The sequence below is a fragment of the Meleagris gallopavo genome, chromosome 2 (genome assembly GCF_000146605.3).
Source record: "Meleagris gallopavo isolate NT-WF06-2002-E0010 breed Aviagen turkey brand Nicholas breeding stock chromosome 2, Turkey_5.1, whole genome shotgun sequence".
Classification (NCBI taxonomy): domain Eukaryota; kingdom Metazoa; phylum Chordata; class Aves; order Galliformes; family Phasianidae; genus Meleagris; species Meleagris gallopavo.
Window position 1 is genome coordinate 31,102,466 of NC_015012.2, and position 20,798 is coordinate 31,123,263.

The 20,798-nt window shown below is 41.4% G+C and overlaps 1 protein-coding gene across 1 annotated transcript in view; it reads right to left on the reverse strand.

The window, feature by feature from the left end:
* Positions 1-16,607: 16,607 nt before the first annotated feature.
* The window catches only part of NANP (N-acetylneuraminic acid phosphatase), a 4,653-nt gene continuing 462 nt past the window's right edge, over positions 16,608-20,798 (reverse strand). The window contains 2 exon segments of the mRNA XM_010706959.3: positions 16,608-20,287; positions 20,289-20,797. Coding sequence (XP_010705261.2) covers positions 20,038-20,287; positions 20,289-20,797 — 759 coding nt within the window. The 3' untranslated portion in view covers positions 16,608-20,037.

Here is a 20,798-nt window from a genome sequence, read left to right on the forward strand (position 1 = left end):
GGAAATATGATGCTTACCTGGCACTGTTATTTCATTATGCAACCTTAGGTTGTAATTGTAGAAGTTTTGCAAAAGGACTTGAAATTCTGCCTGCTTAGGGATGAGAAAATATGCTATAAATTGGACTGCAGCTTTTTGATGAGGCTTAGAGCTGGGATTTAGGGGAGGAAGGAGCCTAAAGCTTAGCCTGGGAACTTAAAACGAAGATAAAAGAGAAAGGGTGTTCTTACCTGTACCATTCAGGAAGGCTTTGGCAAGCGTTGCTCTGGAAAGCTACCAAGGGAAAGTCATATTTCTGGGAGAAACTAATGGCTTACTCAGCTCCTGAACACAGTGATGTGAATAACTTGGGCAGTAAGGGGCTTGTTTTTGTCACCTGAAGGCTTTTTGCTGACTTCACGCCATCAGTTGGCAGGAGCCGAGCCTTCCTGAAGCTATTGGCAAGCTGGGTGAGCACATACTGCTGCCATGAGCCCCACCAGTGAGGTGCCTGCTGCTGTCCGTGCTGTTCAGGATGTGTCCTCATCACCTCCACTCGTGAATTCTGGGAGTGCTCCTGAGTGGCAGCCCAGGTCTTGTAGCCCAGTAAATGTCAGACTGTGCAGAGCCTTTGCCTGGATATGGCACAGCCTTTCCTCACTTTTTTTCCATCTTTTTTTTAAACCCTCACCCTAAGAGTGCTCTAACTGAATCCCTCCTCTCTGCTTATCTGATGATCGGTGCTCATTGACCTACACCCTAGGTCTGTAAAGCATTCTACCTGTTGCTTTCAGCTGGTTTCAACCTACAACAGCATATATATTTAAACAAGTTTACATATGGGTTTTGGTGAGGTTCTTGTAATACATCTAGTCTCCTGAAAACCTGATGTGTGCTTGAAATCTTGTCCCCTCTCCCCATTCAGCTTAGTCATATTACTCAGAAGCTGTTGGCTGTGTAGCCATGTCTCAGAGGTTATAAACCAGCACAGAAATAGGCAGACTGCCATTACTATTATCTACTGGAGATGATGAAGTGACAGCCATGATAGTGTTCTCCATAAATGAGTTGTCATACCCTTAACATTTATGTTTCACCCAGTGGCATGATCCTTTGTGAGAAGAAGCATCTGATAACAAAAAAGACCACTGTGGGAACCCTGCCTCTTCACAAAGACAAAACATTTAACAAAACGACTGCTCTGACATAACTAGGTGGAGAAATAAGTTCTATTTAATTATTGAATTTGCCTCTGTGTGTATGTATATCTTGCACACATTATGTTTCACTTTTCCTGTTGGGTTCATGCTCAGCTTCTGGTGCTGTTTCAGAAATTTTCCATCTCATGCTAGGTCTTCCTTCTTCATTATGCATAATAAGCATTTATTGATGTCTGATGGCATCTAGATCAAACACAAGAAAAAACTGTTTTGAACAGCAGCTGTGGAGCAAGAAAAAACTGTTCAGAGCAGCAGCTGTAGAGCAAAATAAGCAGCATGAGAACCAAGGACACCTTTAGAAGAAGAAGGAATGTCTCACGGCTCTGATTGGATAAGCGTCTGTGTTTTGCAGAATGCTCTGTTAACATGTATAAATAGAGTAGTGCTTAACAATAAAGTGGACTAATAGCTTTTAACCACATTGGTGTGCTGTTGTGTCTCTGACCTCGATCCTGAGAGTCCAGAGACTTCCCTACAAAACACCTAGTGAGATCAAGCTCAGAGAGCGTGCTAAGAGAAGACATTATACACTCTATAAAGTAACATACACCTTTCATGAATGTAAATGGATGTTTGTCAGTAATGAGGCGCTGCAATTAAATGAAATAAGCCTTGGCAATAGCTCTGCCATATCTGCCTGTGCAATGCTCCCTCAGCAGCAACACTCCCATGGGAAATTAAATATATGGCCTGTGCAATAGCCAGCCTTATTATCTGGGTGTCTGCAGCGGAGGAACCATCAGCCCTGCTTCCAGATCCAAGCCCAGGTGGAAAGAGGGTTAGAGGCTTCTCTGAAATTTGAATACAAGCTGGGGGTGAGGCACTGCCGAGCTCCTGTGAGACGCCTGCCTCAGGGAGTGGGCAACTGCAATGGGCAAGGAAGTGGGGAAAGACTCAGCTCTCCCCTTGAGTAAGCTTGTTCCTGTAGGCTCTTCTTTCTACAGCAGACTGAAGCATTCTGAAATAGAAGCAGTAGCACTAACAACAGCAGCATCAACAAGAGCACTCTCTTCCTGGGATGAAAATGTCCTCATGCAGACTGCTCTTTACCCAGGAAACCACTCAATCTAAACCTTTCACCATCTTTATTCATCTTTCCTATTGCTGGGAAAGCCAGCTGAGCCTGAGAGGAGCAAGAACACCCTGGTGAGGACATTGAGATGAAATCTCCTTTTGGAAAAATAGGTGCTTTAGGGGACTCAGAGATTGCCAAGGCTTTTTTGGATTAATGGCCACTGTCATTCCACAAAAATATTGTGGGAGTGAAAGAGAGGAACCTCTTTGCTTGTACACCTTTATCTAAAAGCACTCGTTGAGAACCACTTTCCATGGCCTCCTGGATCGTTTGCAGTCCATAGCCTGGGTACTGCTCACCGACTTGATTCTTGCTGTCTTAATGTATTTTTTCTTAAATTAAGTGTTTACTAGACTGGAGAAAAAAGACTAGAAATGTGTGAACAACTGATTTCATAATTATTATTATCTGGGCAAGAAAATAAGAAGGCAGTTATGTTCGCAGTGAATAAAATACATTGGTTGAGCACCAGAGATAATCGACTCAAATTCAGCCTCAGAGTTTTCTTTGGAAAACAAGTTTTCTAAAAACGCTTCCCAGGTGCAGTCAGCATTCTCAGATCTTCTCCAAACTATAGGGCTTGAGATCACATTTTTTAAAAACGAGATGTTAAAAACAAATCTCTCAGATCTAAAAATGATGCAACACTTCTAGAATTTCTATTATACATTTTTGTGCTATTATATCTGATGGTAAGGGTGGCAACATGGCATTATGCCCCAATGTAATTTAGTTATGTCACTTTTCCCGTGAGACTCAGCCACTTCAAAGTGAGCTCTGTGCAAATGCTAATGTCTGCAAGCTAGGTAAATCACACCAGAGCACAATCATCAATGCATTACCACCACTTTTATGTAAGTAGATATTTCAGAGACCTTTTTTTAAGAACATTTCAAAAACAGAACTAGAAAAATAGAAATAGAAGTAGAAAATATCAAGAAGCAGAAGTAGGAAAATGAAGCTCAATATTGAGAACGTGAGTTAGAACATAGGATCTAACATAGAACATAGAAAAAGAATCATAAAAACAGTAAGGGAAATTAGGAGCTTTTCATCTAAAGTGAAACGAAAGATGACAGGCTTACTTTGATTTTGGAAAGGAGATGTAAACAAGGTGAAAAACTATTAATACATAAAGCCATATGTATTTTAGAGATCAGTTCAGCATTTTTTTCCTGAAAGAATAATGACATGAAGATGCTTAAAAAATTCATTTGATCATTATATGCACAGTGCAAACATGCAGGAAATACTGGAATGCTTTTTATTTTGGTAAAGAACTTTAAAATCCAAAATCAAACCAGATACTTACATAATGAAAACTACAAGGGCTGCTCTGAAAGTAATGCCTCCTATGTTATGACATTGGCCCATGACTTCAGAGGTGGATGTTGGTGGTATGGTGGCAGAGTTGAGCCTTCCCACCAACACTCCATTACATTTTGTTGTAATTACATTACATTAAAAAACAAGATTGCATTTTGTTGCCTTGTGACAGATGGTAGCAGAGGGGCAGTCTGAATGAATGGCATCTGACATGGAAGTGCAGATAAAGTAAAGGTGTGTCATTGAATTCTTCCGTGAGTGAAAAAATGGTACCCACTGGCATTCATTGATGCTTGCTGAACGTTGAGTTGGCGATAGTGCATTTCATCAGTGGTGACAGCAGCTGTGAATCACTTCCACTTCCACTGATTTTTACAAGTGCAGCATGCAGGCTGTTGCTGATTGCTGGTGAAAATGCACAGCAAATGGTAAAAAAAAAAGGTATTTTAGGCGGGGTAAGGGGAAGGGGAAGGGGTAAAGGGGAAAGGGGAAGGGGAAAGGGGAAGGGTAAGGGGAAGGGAAGGGGTAAGGGAAGGGGAAGGGAAGGGAAGGGAAGGGGAAGGGAAGGGAAGGGAAGGGAAGGGAAGGGGAAGGGAAGGGAAGGGAAGGGAAGGGAAGGAAAAGATTTATTTTCTCCAGCTGAGGATGCTATGAACTTGAAGAGAAATCCCAGTCATGGAGGCTGGACATGATGTTGACATGTAGCTGCAGAGCTTCCTTGTCTTCAGCGGGGCTATTCCAGCTGACAGCAGTTCTTTTCTCACTCATGACATTTACATTTAAATGCAACTTTTTGTCATTGTGGAGGTACTAGGGGTCCTGTTACTGTGCTCGATCATGGGACATAGGTCTTGGCTACTTTCCTCTTGTTGTTGGGTGATGGTCATAGGAAGATGTGTGAACAGGAATTGTCTGAAAATGCTAAATTCACAAATGAAACCCCTCTGCCGTTCATTAGTGTAGCTTTTTCTGTTATAATAATCTGCCACTTCAGTCTATTGCAGTGGTATTTGCTGTATCCTTAACAAGCAGTGTTTCAGCTGCAATGATAATGGGTTATCTAAAGGAGTGTGCTGAATTGCTAATACAGGGGGAATTCGAAATGCAGGCAACAACATTTATGATTAACTGGGCTAGAACAGGCGAGACAAAGAGTTTGTTAATAATATCAGATTATAATCCTCTTTAAAAAAAGAACACAAAAACAGATTAGATTTGTGCGATGTGCAGCATTATCGTTATTTTTAAATAGACATCTTTATTAAAAAGGTCTCTCTGCTTGTGGCTGGATCTGTTTAGCTGAGTTGGATAACACATTATCAGCATGTTGTGGGAGAACAAGCCATTTATTTTAAGATCTCAAGATCCGAGAAAGGAATTTATGTAGCAGTTTTAGCAGCAGAAGAAATCCATCAGAATAAGGTGTCCTGTCACCAGCTGGATCAGTATGTTAGTCAAAAACTATTCTTTTATAAATCACAGAATTTTGCCTTATGTAATCTGTCTGTTTAGAGCTCCTGCTCCTTTGAGTAGGGACCACATCTTCTTGGGGCTGAAAGTAACTAAAGGTGCACGTATCTTCATTTTTTTTGTCCTGATATATAACACAAAATTCCTATCATCTTTTGAAAACAACTGTCCTTGCAGCTATGCTACCACGGCACTCAAGTTTCACAACTTATTTCATGCAGTTCTATTGATACAGAGCAGCTCATTTGTTTGCTACCCACTGACATGCCGTCCTGAGTACCAGATAACATCAGTGCAGAACTCCTGCCCCACACAGCACACGGCACCAGGAACTGAGCCAGTGCATCACCGCACCCCCAGCCTCAGCTGCTGTTTTTGGGTCTCTTGGTAACAGCAGCTGCCCAGCTCCTCTCTCAAAACAAGGTTTCCCTAACATAGGTAACAGTTGCCTTCAAAATTATGTTGGTTTGCTGTATAATTCAAACTTGGTCCTATAATCTCTTCTATTCAGCTTTAAAAGTTATATTTACTAGTAGAAGGTGGCAATAAACTCAATTAACCAGGCTGATATAAACCTTATTTAAATCAAATTAAGGGCATTTCTGCAGCGGTTAGCATCTATTTCATCAAATGTGATTAAAAACTGCTTGGAAGTTAAATTGGTATGGCTTTGAATATAGATAAAGCCAGAGAAAGATGGAATTGGCAGCTGAGCCTGAACTGGACTGGGAAGCTCGGAGGTCTCCTTTGTATCCAGAACACAAAAGCTTTGTTTGTTTTAATTAAAACTTGGATCTTGCAGAATGTAATGGATGTTGTTTAGAAAAGCTGCCTGCTTGTTTCTGATAATTGGATTTTTCTAGCCCAGATTAATATCCTACCATTCCATTTCACTATGTCCTAGAGGATTCCTCCAAATAATTAAAAAATGAGTGCTGAAGGCTGTAACTACCTCATTAAGATAAACTTACAACAGCGTCTTAGATTTCAATAAGGAGTTATTTTCCTTTTTCCTGGAAAGAGGCCACAGTTTGTTTAGGCTCACAGTGGCAAGAAACTGATTTACATGGACGCAGAAAGCTTTTCAAGCCATTACTGCTGAATCATTGTGTTTCAACTAGCACGCAAGTGAGCTGGTGTGCTCTGACAAAGGGCTGGGGAAAAGGGTTTCAAGAAAGTTATGGTGACTAAATAATGAAAGAGAGATGCAAGAGTGTAAATATTTTTGGAAAGTGTCCAGCTTGTAGTTTACACCTGCCCATGCTTCATGGCTAGAAATAATAGTTATTCTGATTCTTCATCAAAATGGTATTGTCTGTTTGCATTTTATGCTGCACACATCATGTTGCAGTGCACTTTGTGGTGTCCCTTAAGAGGAGGGATCTCTCGCTCTATGGTGCCTTACAATGGCAGATCTCATTCACAAGTGCTGATTTTGTTAGTATCTGACTTTTTACCAATACAGATAAGTTCTGATACTTAGGTTCAGCCCTAAGAAATATACAGTTCAGGAAAGCTGACCAGCCTGTTGGAAAGTCAAAACGGGAAAATGGAGGCACTAGAGGAGAATGGGAGTGGCAGAACTGCCCACATGAAGGTTTAAAAATACATTAAGATGGTCGTAACTATATCTATATATATACCTATAACTCACAGGGTTGGGGGCAGCTGCAGTTGCATGTGCACACACTCATCACACACACAAGTCCCTGAGGCTCTGCTTGAGTGAGGTACCTAGGTACAAGTTCAAATTTAAACCTGAGCAAACCAGTGGCACTTAGATATGTTGAAATGTTTGTAGGCTGACAGGGGCTCAATTTCCACATTTCCTCTTGTGTTGCAAGAGAAGTTTTCAGATCAAAACTCATTTTAGTGAGAACTTTTTCCCAGAGCAAATTTCACATAAAAAGCTCTTAAATCCAACAGTGTGACATTTAAAAGGGTAATTTTTTAGTATCCATTTACAGAAATATATTATTTTAAAGCAATATTTTAAAAGTTTCTTAATCCTGGCTCTGGTCATAAGCAGTACCTTGTATATAAATATAATAGACACCACCTGAAAGGACATGACTTGGTTAACGCATGCCGGTAGAAGGAAGAGTCCTCACGTAGGAGTGGAGGGCTGTCCCCCTTCCTCAGTCAGGGCTATGAACGACAGTGTTGTAGTGCGGCGGAGGTGAGACATTTCCTTCACAGTGACATACCTTGGGTATTTTCTTGGTGCCACATGGGATCGTGGGATATTTGAAATAATTATCATGGGGATCTGATATTCTGGCTAACTGGGCAGAGCCCGGAAGTGTGTTTGAAAACGTTTTCCTTCAAGTGTCACTTGTGCCTGGAAGATGAGGTAGTCAGTATATGGCAGAAGTCACAGTGACTGTATCTGAAACATCTGCAAGTTCTTCTGCATTTTCTGAGCTATTTATCTGTGAGGTTCAAGACACCTAGCATAATCTTCCCTAAGTGAGAGCTATGTATTTTATGCAAATTACATAAACTTTTTCTTAATTATGGGGATATTTCATGGAGATTTTGAGGAGAAGAATATGTATGAGAAAATCCATTTGGAGCCAGGTTGGAAGCATGTCAGCCTTGTGGTGCCTGCAGGATGGCAGTGCAGGGGAGGCAGGAGTAGATGCTGGGCAAGAAGGAAGAGAAGTGAGGCACTTTCTGGAGCAGTCCTTTTCCTGGTAAACACTTTTAGCTGCCCATTGGTGATGTAGAGACTTTCTGAAGCATAGGCTGTGCCCAACCCTTTATTTTCAGCGTACGCTTTTGGACGCATCCTTCACAAACTTATTTAATCTTTCTGAGGCCATTTATGCTTTGGCAGTCACAACATCCTGTGGGAATTAATTCTGCGGTTAGCATGTAGGGTGTGCCGAAACAGCCCATGAGTTATTTATGTATACCTGTTTCCTGACGTTGCTGTAACTCTCGCCAGCCTTGTGCTCATCTGCAGAGGTGCCTGCCGTCCATGACTGAGATGTCTCCATTTCCCCATATTGTTCAGGTTTATCGCTCACTACTCAACCTCCCAAGGTAGTTTTCTGCATGCCATACTGCTGTGTGCTGACAAATACCTGCCAGGAGCTATGGGTTTTGTCTTGGGAAATTCCAGGTAAACATGATACCTCAGCTTCTTGGAGGTAGCAGCTGCTGCTTTTGCTCAAAGGGAATTCCCAGCAACTTTGATCTGTGAGAGAGGACATCACCCTCGCGTTGCTTTGCAGCAGTGAGGTAAAATGTTTGTTAAGGACATGTGGCAGGCGCAGCTTCACAAGCAACAGGCCAGACTCCTTCGTTACATCCCTAAGCCACACATGCCTCATTTACAGTGGGGCTCTTTGGTCACCCCAGTAACAGCATAGATAGTCTGAAGCAAAGAGCAGCAAGCAAGAGCTGAATAAATATCAGTTATTTCTCACGTATGACTTGTGGGGATCTGCAGGAATGTTAGATCTTGGCCTTTTTACTTTCAAAATTTGCTGTCTTTGGTGCATGGAAAGGCACTGAAGCTTTTAGGAGGTCAGCTAAATGAAGAAATATTGTTCATTAAAACAAAATTTTTATTGGTTGCGCTTGCTTTGGGCATGATGCACTGGCCAGCCTCCTGGGCTGATGTTATGCTAGATACCGTGACAACTTGTAGTAAGAATGCCTGCCCAGGGGAGCTTAGCAAACACGTCCTTTGAAGTGGATGAAACAAGAGAGAGTTGGGTGGGCAGGAAAAGGAAAAGGAGGGTAGGAAATATGGTATGAAGCACACGGCTCCATCAGCCTTGTGGAACAACCTTTTATAGTCTTAGTGATGAAAGCTGTGTAGGCCGTTTTCGTCAACTATTGCAGTAAAAAAAAACTGGACCAAAATATTGGTATTTTGTGTTACTCTGACCTGAGTAAGGCACAGAGGTACTTCAAACTCATTGCATTCCCCCTGTGTGATGTGTGCGCGTGTCAAGCAGACAGTGGCTTAGGCAAGGCAGCATCCCACCTTCTAAGCATCACAGAAAGGTATTGGAGATTGTTTTAGGGCATTTTTCTCCGTGCAAATGTTTGATTGCATTATTTAACATAATAGGAGGACCTCCTCTAGCATTATCCCTATTGAAAATGCTCCCAGGTGTGCCAGGGGCATTCACAGGAATGTATAAATGCTTCTCTCCAAATGCCAGAAGTGCCTCCTTGTAGCAATACTGCTGCTGCACAGCTGTGCTCCCAGGTGAGAAGAGTTGTTGAGTGCCAGTGAATGTTTTGAGCTGCTGCACAGTTTGTTCTGGTCGTAATGGGCAGAGCCTCACACCACGCTGTTGACCTTGGCCTAGGGAAGCTTCAGAGGAGGCTTTGTCTTGGATTCAATGACCAAAGCCCCTGTCAAGGGCCAGACAGAACTGGTGGCTATGAGTCCCGTCTCCATCCCAAGCCTGCTGTGTGACCACCAGCCAGTCACCCTGGTGTTCTGAGGCTCATTCTCTCTTTATTAAGCTGGAGAAGGCAGCACTTGTGCTGCACAATGCCACCCTTTATCTCTCTGGATGTACTGTATTTGTCATCGTATAAACTTTATCAGGACAAAGAAGCTGTCCTGCCTATCCACGATACAGAATCACAGAATCACCAAGGTTGGAAAAGACCTGCAAGATCATCCAGTCCAACCATCCACGTATCACCAATAGCACTCACTAAGCCATGTCCCTCAACACAAAATTCAGCTGTTCCTTGAACACCTCCAGGGTCGGTGACTCCACCACCTCCCTGGGCAGCCCATTCCAGTGCTTGACCACTCTTTCAGAGAAGTAGTATTTCCTAATGTCCAGCCTAAATCTCCCCTGGCGCAGCTTAAAGCCATTTCCTGTCCTATCTAGTGTTCTGTCACTAGTTACATGAGAGAAGAGGCCGACCCCAGCTCACTACAACCTCCCTTCAGGTAGTTATAGAGAGCAATAAGGTCTCCCCTGAGCCTCCTCAGCCAAAGAGGCCAAAGTACAGCCAAAGAGGGCCAGGTGTTACTGCAGAGGATGCACTGAGCAAGCTCTATACAATTCAGAAATGCCGAATCACACTGCAGGGGCTGCCAAGTTTGCTTTGGCTTCAGGGTCAATTTAGTATCGTGGCAGAGATGCCCACGCGGGCTCCTGCAGTGGCACGGGGCTGCGGCAGCCTGCCGGCTGCTCCTGCTCATAACCGATCCTCAGCTGCCACCTGCTGAGCACACAGACAAAGGCAGCAGAATGCTCTGCGTGGGTATGTGGGCTCCTCTTGAGGGGACCGAAAGCCATTGCGGAGCGCCAAACTCGCCGTCAGTAGCCAAGGGGAGATGGCACACACAGTGCCACGAGGTTTGTCCATGAAAACCTGCCCTTGTTTTCGGGTGCCAAGGTAGGAACTGCCTGAAATAGTGGTGAAGAATTCAGCAGACAAAAAAATGCAAAGTGGTAGAAGGAAACAGCTCAAGGAAACCCTGTAGAAAGAGGAGCTCGGCAGGAGAACCTGAAATCATACAGAAGCCACTGCAGCATTAGCTGCAGGAATTAAATTCCTCTTTTGAAACTAAATCCAATAGCTACACGATGTAAATCTAACTCAGTTCAAGCACAATGCACCCACAACTTAGTGGGGTGAACTTTCAGGCATCATAATGCCAACAAACCTGTTGCTGATTTTAGGCACTTTCCTGTTCAACAGGCTGCTGTGCTTCTTGCAAAATATGCCTCAGATACCTGTGCTTAAAACAGAGATGGTACCGATCTGCACAGACCAAAACTCCTAAGCAGGGCTGCTTTGCCATGTATTTATATGCTGCCTACTGAAATAGGGTCTCCTCGCCATTTATGATGTCACAAGGGTAGTGCACAGTGAAAAGAAGAATGCTCCAACTTATTTATGGCTGCCAGGTATGTCTTACATTTAAAATAGTGATTGGGGAAAAAATACAGAAAACGGGGAAAAAAAAAAAAGAAAAAAAGAAAAAGAGGCTGTAGCTGTACCTACCAAACCTCTAATGCCATCTGCTGAGGAAACACTGGAAATGAAGTCTTCAGCTGGCTACTTCTTGCACTATTCTTGATATTGATGTCTTGTAAAATTTCCACTGCATGAATACATTGAAAGGGTTTTAAGAAACTCAGGAGAGCAACTGCGAGCATAAGAAATAGAGTGTGCTATTACAGGTTCAAATGATAGAACTTCATTTTCAGTGTACTCCAGACACTAAGTCCTTGTAATTAATAAATGCTATTCAGCTTTAATTTTCTCTTTCTTTGCACCTAAGATAGGCGCCTAGAAAATTATCCTAAATTATATTTGCTTTGTTCATTTGCAAAGGGGAGATTATAAGGAGCACTCCTTAAAGGCACTCAGTAATAGAGGAAAAAAGCCTTCTTCTCCAAGAAGCTCCCATATGAAGCAAGTGCCTACAAACCTGAATAGAGCACTGTCCTTAGTGATTGAACCTTAAGCTGTTCTATATCAGCATAAATGTGCTGATATCTGAGCAGTTACTGTGTATGGCAAAAGAAGGGAGGAGGTCGTTGGACAGGATAGCACTGAACAGGGGCACAGTATGGGAACAAAACAGACAAACAAAAAACCAAATTGTTAATTCTGTAGATTTACATAAAAGTAAATAGATCTCTAAGGTAGGGGCTTTTCATTTCAAGATACAGCATAGAAATGTAGAACAAAAATATTAATACAATATTAAAGTGAATCTCAGAATGCAGCAGCATCTGTTTTAACACACACATGGAAAGTGTTCAGAGTAAAAGGAAAAAGATAATAGATCTCTCAAAGTATTTTAGCTATCAAGATACTAGGTTTCCTTAAAATATTCAGCTCACAGGGATGGAAGCAAAACATATTTTTGAATTACATTTACAGAAAGGAAAATAAACAAGCTGTTTGTGTTGTTTTTGCATTTCCTTACTGAAAGGGGAAAAAAAGCACTTGGAACATTCAGGACCCTTCTTGTTTAGATGTCTGAAACAAAGGACAATAGAAGGCATCAACAGTTCAGCAAACAAAGGCTGTCAGTCCACCACTGCCGACTTCATGACAAATCAGAGCCCCAGTGAGATTTTACGTGCCACTAAAACACGCCACATCATAAACAGCAAAGAAAACACAACCGGTGTAACAAATGAAAACAGTTGAGACTGACAACTTCAAATAGGCAGGCCTGACCTATTGCTCCTCTGATGGAAATAGCACAGTAACTTTGAGGATACGTGATGATGTAATTCATTGAAAAAATAGAAAACTTTAGTGAGACTCGTAGCACTTGCATAACAAAAGAAGCAACAAAGCATATATTTAAGTAGTTATACATTTTTGTTAGTAATGATTTTGCAGCCAGTTGGACATTTCCTTTATACTGGTCACTATCTGGGGAAAATGGTCTTCCTATACTTGCCTGTATGTTATGCTGTTGAGGACACACAGTAACAGTACAAGTACATGAAAAATTGCTAGGGTGGCATATGGGAATTGTTGAATCATGGCCTGAGCCACTGAGTACCTGGGGGAAGGACCCGGTCAGCCCTGGGAGCACAGGTGAAGGCAATTCAGCTGTGTGAATGGAAGGAGTGGAGCCTGGCTGCACCTCTCCTAGACCTCATTTAAGGGGTGACTGCCACTGGGGAAGGATCTCATCCTGAAGGTCCCTCCTCTGTGAACCTAGAATCTTCTGATATGGGTGAGCAATCTTCTTCCCTTATAGCACCTTCCTATTGTGCTGGTTCTTCTGCTGTCACATCCTTTGTTGTAATGCCTTTCCCATTGCACTGATCTGTCTAATTGCTATAGGTGGGTTTAGCCAAGGAAAGTAGAATAAATTGAATGTTTTTTCATCTTTATTTCTGGAAAGGTTATTGAACACTTGGGGTAACTGAACCATAACTATACCAAGTAACTTTCTAGACTCATTGGGAAGTACAAAATTGTTCCCTAAATCCTTCACCTGAACTATACTTCTTAAGTGACTGCAGTCATAAATATTCATATACACCACTACACCTTGAGCCTCTTGTTGTATTTTTATAATACAGCTGGTATGGCAAAATAAGCATTTCTGGGAATGTTTACTCCTGGAATACACTGAAAAACTGAACACAAGAAAGAATGTATAAAAAAAAAAGTGTATGAATGCATTAAGTGCATTAAATAAAATGTGTACTCAAATGTAGTTCCAACTACATGCACAGTTCCTTCTGCATTGCCTAGTAATACCTTATTTCCAAAATATAGAGAAGTTGGATTTTCTAAGTGTGATAAAACTGTTCTTGAATACAGTTATAGTAGAAAAGCCCAATGCTTTGAGCCAGTGATAATCTGAACGAACAGACACAGGAAAATGATTGTCAGTGTCTTGCTTTCCACAGAATGTTCATTTCTTTAGTCAGCTGTTCTTCAACACTGATTTGGAAACTTTGAGGAAAGCAACTCAAATTTGGTATTTTAAACTTGCATTACAAACTTTGATATCTGTAGCTGACTAACAGAAAACTTTGTTTTGCTTTAAACGTGTCTTTTATGCTTTCTTTTAACAAACTGACAAATTTGCTTTGTTTGTTTGATATGAATAGAAATTTTACTGGAGGAAAGGTTATTTAAACAAACAAATCCCAAACATGCTTGCAGCACACAGCTGCCGAGAAGCCAGTAAGAAATGTATGTACTCACATGATCTTGGTACAACAGCTGGCTCTTTCCTCTATTTATTATTGAAGTTCTCTGCAAACTTTGTTCCAAATGCTTGTTACTGCCGTGATTCAGAAAGAGAAGCAAATGCAACTAAACAAATTGATGAATTGGATCAAATAGCAAAGGGAGAAGTGGGAGGTAAAAGTCACTTGTATATGACCTTATAGAAATGTGCACAAACTTTATTTGAATTCAGGGAGTTCTATGGATGCAAATGGCAATACTAATATATGGTAAAAGCAGAGTTATAATCCAGCCTTTCATTAGGAGTTGACTTGAGAAATGTGGCTTGCATTTCTAAAAGACTAATTCTTCATGTTTAGCACTATAATTTCACTTAACATTTTTAAAATGCATCTTTTCTGGTGTTTGAGGACTGCTCAGCAGAAGGCTGTCACACAACTGTGTTTTTTTTTTTTTTTTAAATCAGATAGCTTTTTATTCTATCTGCTTTTTATATGCTATATGAAGCAGGCAACGTGATACTCTGTGTTTAGGTCCCTTGCAACATAGGTGCAAAGTTGCAGTTTTTGCTTTAGACACAGCTGACATAATCTCTGCATTGTTACACCTCCTGTACGTGCACAGCATGATCTAGAAAGTGAGTTATAATGGAGACAATCCCACTGCAAGGCTGATAGAAATGGTAAAAGCTGCGCACAAAAGAACAGTATACACTACATACATTAGAGATACATTGCATTTCTATTTGTGTTCGCATGATTTCCAGGTGATGAGTTTTATTTGTACAGACTTCTGTTTAAAGAGTCTTTAAGATAGCTTAGAAGCAAAAATACTCCTAATTTAGGGCCAGGCTGAAAAAAGAGATCACTATGTATGTAAGCAGCCAGCACTACTTGGTTCTGTCCTGTATTGTAATGCTGAGAACAACTAAAATTGGATAGTTAGCTGGAGGGCAAACGGATAGATGCAAAATGTGCTGACTTAACACACACAGCCATGGGAGGAGGGACTGGTGCCCATAGACTATAAGGCTAAAAACAAAACTGAAGGACTTGTATTTATCTTTTTTTAATGATAGCTAAAAGAATTAAGAGTACACTCACTACCTATGGATCTACAATTAGAGTAGTCTATGGCATACTCCACCAATTCCTTTGAGGTAAGGCGTATCAGTTACTTTACATTCGCAGTTTTGTGATGTGCTAGGTCCAGCTGCATTGAAGTTTAGGTGCTGTTGAAGAGTAAAGTTAATGTTAGTTGATGAACCTAATTGCATTTGCACCCAGGTTAGAAATGTTTTTTTCCTGACTTCTGGCACAATTTATGGACAGGCCTTCTCAGCTGTTTTACAAATGAATTGAATATGTTGGGAACAACAGCTGCACTCCTCCCCTCTTGCCTTTAGTCTTACTTTTCAAAAGAAGACTGATCTTGTTCACCCATCCACTGCATATACAGTTAAGCACTTTGTTTACCATGCCCTCACAATTCTCATCAAAATCAGCCTTTGGTACTTTGCCCTCTGCCAACCTCGCTGTCAACTGTGGTTTTACCTGCACAAATAGTCGTGTAGGACTAGGGACAGATTGTGCTTAAATAGCTTAGATAAGAAGCGGTTAAAGTGATGGCTGCTCTGTATCTGGCAAATTCTTAAGATATGGGAGAATGGTATATTGCCACACATACTGCTGCCCAGAACAATCTCTTTGCAACTGCAGAACTACATGAGACCTCAAAGAGCTTTGAATGTGTGCATGGTACCGAGATGGTCACTTTTGAAGACAGTTATTCCATTTCAGCTCTGACTTAAATCAAAATTTCATATTCATACAGTTACATTTGATAAGTCTATTTGAGTCCATCATCCAGATATGATTATAATCTACAGAGAAGAGTAAGATATTTGGAGGATATAAGTAATAGCAGAGTAGCTGTTCTATGTAGATTGGCTGACCTGTGCTCTTGAAGTCCCTATCTGAACTGACTGGAAGAGGTTCTGATGGTAATCCCACATTGTATGTATCTATACTGGGTGATAGGAAACCATGCCATAAATCGCTTGTCTTAATGCAGAATATAGAACACAAGCATGTGTATAAATCTTAAGACGTTATCTGGTAGCAGAGGAAGCATGTTGTATTTAGGCTCCTACAATTTGGTTATCCAAACTCATGCTGTAACTCCTGGGAAATCTGACAATATTTATTCTGCTCAGATAATAGATTTTCTTCCTTAGATTTTTAGTGTTAGTTGTTTTAAAGCAGTTACAGTGCTTCCAAGGTCTGTCTTGTCTACCACTGATGCTCTTCTGATGAGTAAGCTGTTCTATCAATGGATGGGGGAAGAATGAAACTTGGAGAAAATAAAACACGAAAAACTATTCATAAAATGCATTATTTTTTTTAAAAAAATCAAGCATATAGTATTTTTATTATTTATTTTTATTTATTTTTAGTTCATTTTCTAATAAGGGAAATTTCTATGACAGATTGAACTACTTGCCTAGTTCAAAACCATGTTATTGGTATTTCCACACAACAAGAGCTTCACAGGAAAAGACAAATGGAACAGGTTCAGGGTATCTAATGCACAGGAAGCTATCCATTGTCTTTGTTTCAGGAAGTCATAGAATATCCTGAGTATGAAGAGACCTGCAAAGATCTCAGTCCACCACCTGGCTCCAGACAACACTATCCAAAATCCAAGCCCTAGTCTGAGAGCATTGTCCAAACATTCCTTCAACTCCAGCAGCTCAGGGCTGTGCCCACTGCCCTGGGCAGCCCGATCCAGTGCCGACCACCCTCTGGTGCAAAACCTGTCCCCAGCTGCCCCTTCCCTGACACAGCTCCAAGCCGTTCCCTCGGGCCCTGTCACAACTGCAAAGAGCAGAGTTCAGTGCTGCCCCTCTGCCCAGCTGCCATCAGGCTTGTGAAAAGTAGTTGCAAACACTTTCCTGAAATCCAAAGAGATTATACCTTGGTAAACAAGGTGGGTAATCTTGTCATAAAAGGAGATTAAATTTGTTGAGTCACTTTGAACTCTAATTTTGTGCTGAAGTTCTTCAAGCACATAGAGAATCCCTATTTCTGATGCATTACTATGCACCTTTACACCTTACACATACAAAGCCACCCCCAACAAGAATGGAGATGCAGTGATGTGCAGGGCCTGTGGTACTTTGTAGGGCCAAATGCTTTTTGACAGTTCCTAACCACAGTTAGGAATTCAGTGTGGTCTACACAGTCAGGCCAAGAAGTTTTAAAAATACAGAACTATTGCTTCAGCCTTTGAAATTATGAGAACTACACATATTCAACATATCAGGGGTCACAGATTTTGAAGCCAATTCTATTAAAAAGTGACAGAGTGCAAAACAAGGTTTTATAAACAAAATACTTTTATTAGACTAGTACATGGGTTGTCTTGAATACAGCTGGCATTATAATGTTGTTACAGTTCATTTAATCTAAAGTCAGCGTTACTGAAGATTAACCTCAGGAGATATTTATCTGAGAAAATGTGATTAAAAATAAATAATTTTTTTCTCTTTTTTTATTTAGTGTGTTTTGGTAGTATAATTTAAATTAGACAACTTACCTAATAGAGCATATCACTAAGCAAAGCCAGAATTTAACTGGAACTGAATACTGACTATTTTATTCATCTGTTTTCACTTTTGATTTGAAAATGATTCCACCATTACATTTGTTTTTCCATTTTCATTAATAGAACTATTTTTCACTTGGTTTTCTGTAACAGCTCCATCAAGGAAAACCATCTTGAGTATGTAGATATTCCAGATACCTAATCCAGTTTTTTGGGTAACTGCTTCTAAGAAGATGCCCAATGGAAAAATATCTTGTCTCTTTTCTTCTTGTTTTATAGCAGCATCATAATAGCATTGCCCTAACTGGAAGCTGGTAGTCAAATCCAGCCTGGTACAGTACTCACAATGGAAAAGTATATTTAAGTGTGACCTCTACAGATCACACTATCCCCTGAGTGTTCAGTTACAGCATTTTTCTTTCATAGATCATAAATATAAGAAAATAACTGGCTAAAACCAAGTGCAAAACAAGGAACAGACTCTTATAAAACAAGAGACCTTTTAAACAACGAGCAGGCTCAGTATCCTATTTCAGAATGATGCAAAAGCAAGAGAATACAAGCTTCAACTTACATTAAAAAATGGTAATCTGGTAAATAAATATCCTTCTAGCCCACAGACAGAACTGTGAATTACTACTATTTATTATTTTACATCACAGCTGGGTGAGAAACATCATTCTGATACAAGTTCTGTCAGCCTGATGCCATGCAAGCAGTGCAGTTAAATTGCATCTACTCTGGGATACTGTTGTAAACAAAGTTGTTTTCCTTCAGTATAGTTAAAACATTACTTCAGCTAAGTTATCTTTCCAGGGATCCATCTAACCTTTTGGATACGTTTCTACTTTTAAATAATATTCCTGGTGGGCTCAATGACCTTCACTATTTTTCTCTCAGTCATTCATTTTAAGGAATGTCATTAGCAATTTTTTGCTCATAAGCTCATACAACAGTGACTGTTTTCATACTCTCTCAAAGGCAAAATAAAATCTTAATTTAGGCTTCTTACTCCAGTAACAAAGGTATGTCCAGTCAGTCCCACTGGCTCATATTACACATGGCAATTCACTTGTGGCTTATGCCTGTTTCCTTATAGGTACAAGCAGAGCCTGCATCTGTACTCAGTCATCCTAGCATCTCAAAGGTCTTGGCTAGATGACATTAAGAACGTGGATGGTTCCATCATTTTTAAGAATTAATTTGATGAAAGAGATTCAAGCTTGAATTAACATGTCAATCTATTTCAGTGTTGGAGAAACTTAGTTTCAGGGAAATTATACTCATTGCCAAGTAATTTAATGCAGATTAACACCCTCCTCTAAACAGAATCCATGACACTATGTGAACCTTTCTTAATTGTATCAATTTAAATTCATGTAAACAAAGATACATTTCTTCTATACATTTCTTATGTACATTCACCCAAAATTCTTACTTCTTTTGTATTAAGTATATGAAGTACAGCAAACTTAAATTAAGATAATAATCTGGGAAAGAGAAATCTTTGTGTTTCAGGGGGTCATCTCCGTAACATCTAGTTTCGAATGTTCCACCAAATGCACATACACATTAAGAAATTGTGCACAGCACTGTAATTGTACATGTATGACACCATTTTCCAAGTTTTCCATTTTCATGGAAAAGTGTCACGAAAGCCATTTACAAACAACTAACTAACACCTTCTCCAGAGTAAACCACATGAGATGCAAGTGGAAATGGGAGTAAGGAGGGATTGTATGGCAGTGCTAATCAAACAGTTAAAAAAAGCACTGATCCTGCAGCTAAATCTGAGTGGTCATATACCTGAGCAAGACCAAAAACAGTTTCTCCAATGAGTCTGATCAAAATTCCCTATAAAATCAGACAGAACAATAATATGAGCTGCCAAAGAAGTTACGGTACAGTAAGATGATCATTGAAAATATCCCTGTAATATCAGTTATGTTCCAACAAAAATCATCATATGATTTACAAGCACACTGCTTATTTGCAGCACCAAGATGATACAAAGTAAAAACTTATCCATTGAGTTCCTCTGATAAATGGTCCCCCGTGCAAATGCTAATCTGTATGTACACTGAAGTACTTTTGGCAACAGGTACAGATTCCATAAAAGTCACTGCAAAGACTGAAAAAATTGCTAAAACTTGAAAAGGGATCAGAGAAAATCACTTCCTACTGGTTTGCTACATAATAAGTTCTATCAATAAATTCTGATCTCAGGAATAGCAAAATTCACATCAGTTTCTGAGATAAGCTGAAGATGGACTGTGAGTCTGCAAATTGCACAACACCTTCTTGCTTTCATGTTTTTTATGTGCTGCAGACAAGGTTTGAACTGAACTTCTGCTGAACTTACAGGTCAGCAAGGCAAATAACCGCCACTGAACGATCAAAACATTCTGATTTTCTTTTCCAGCATAGAAACAAGGGACTTCCATCAGAGACAAACACGTTTTAGCCAGTCTGTCAAAGTAATTTTCAGATACAGGCAATTATTTTAAGCTAACTGCACTTGCATCTTTTATATGAATCCAATACTCTGTTTTTACCCCGCTTCCACTGACAACCTCGCTCCTTCTTGCCTACCCGCTGCTGAAGAAAAACAAAACGTACACGAGTTGAAAACCCTAGGGTCAGATTTTTATCAGGAGCACGGCCAACAGCTCCCTGCCGCGCCGCAGCCCTCAGCGTGCCTCGGTCCCGCCCGCCGCACGGTCAGTCCCTAACTTGGCGTTCACTTTGTGCTCTATCTTCTGCAGCACCGCCGGCAGATCGAGAACGGACGAAATGACGTAATGAGGCACCGGGGAGGCATTGGCCGGGGCCGCCATCGACTTGTTTAACCAGACGGTCGCTCTCAGGCCGGCGTTCAGCCCTCCCTGGATGTCTGTGTCGAGAGAGTCCCCCACCATGACGCACTCCGCCGGCTGCACCCAGGAGGTCGCAGCAGTAGTGAAAGATGGACGGCGCGGGCTTCTCCTCCTTCTGCTCGCCTCCCACCACGATGGCGTCGAAGTAGGGCTGGCAGGCGCACGCCTCGATCTTCTCGCGCTGCGTCTGCCGGTCGCCGTTGGTGAGGAGCAGCAGGCGGACGGCCTTGCGCAGCTCGGTCAGCATGCCCCGCGTGTCCTCGGCCAGCGTCAGGTGCCGCAGCCGGGTGGCCTTCCACAAGAAGTAGCACTCCGCGGCCAGGCTGCGGTTGGCCTCGCCGCCGATGGTCTCCTGGATCGCCTCCTCCCAGTGCGAGATCCGCAGCTCGGTGATGCACGTCTTGGCGGGGTCGTGGCACTCCTTGAGGAGCTTCGCCTGCACCTTGTCGCAGATCCCGCGGGCGTCTCCCTCCCCGCAGTGGTGCTTGGAGCGGAGGGCGTTCACCACCTGCAACGCACAGAGCAAAGTCCGTCCGGACACCGCCGCCCTGCTTTGCCTTGCCCTGCCCCGCCCG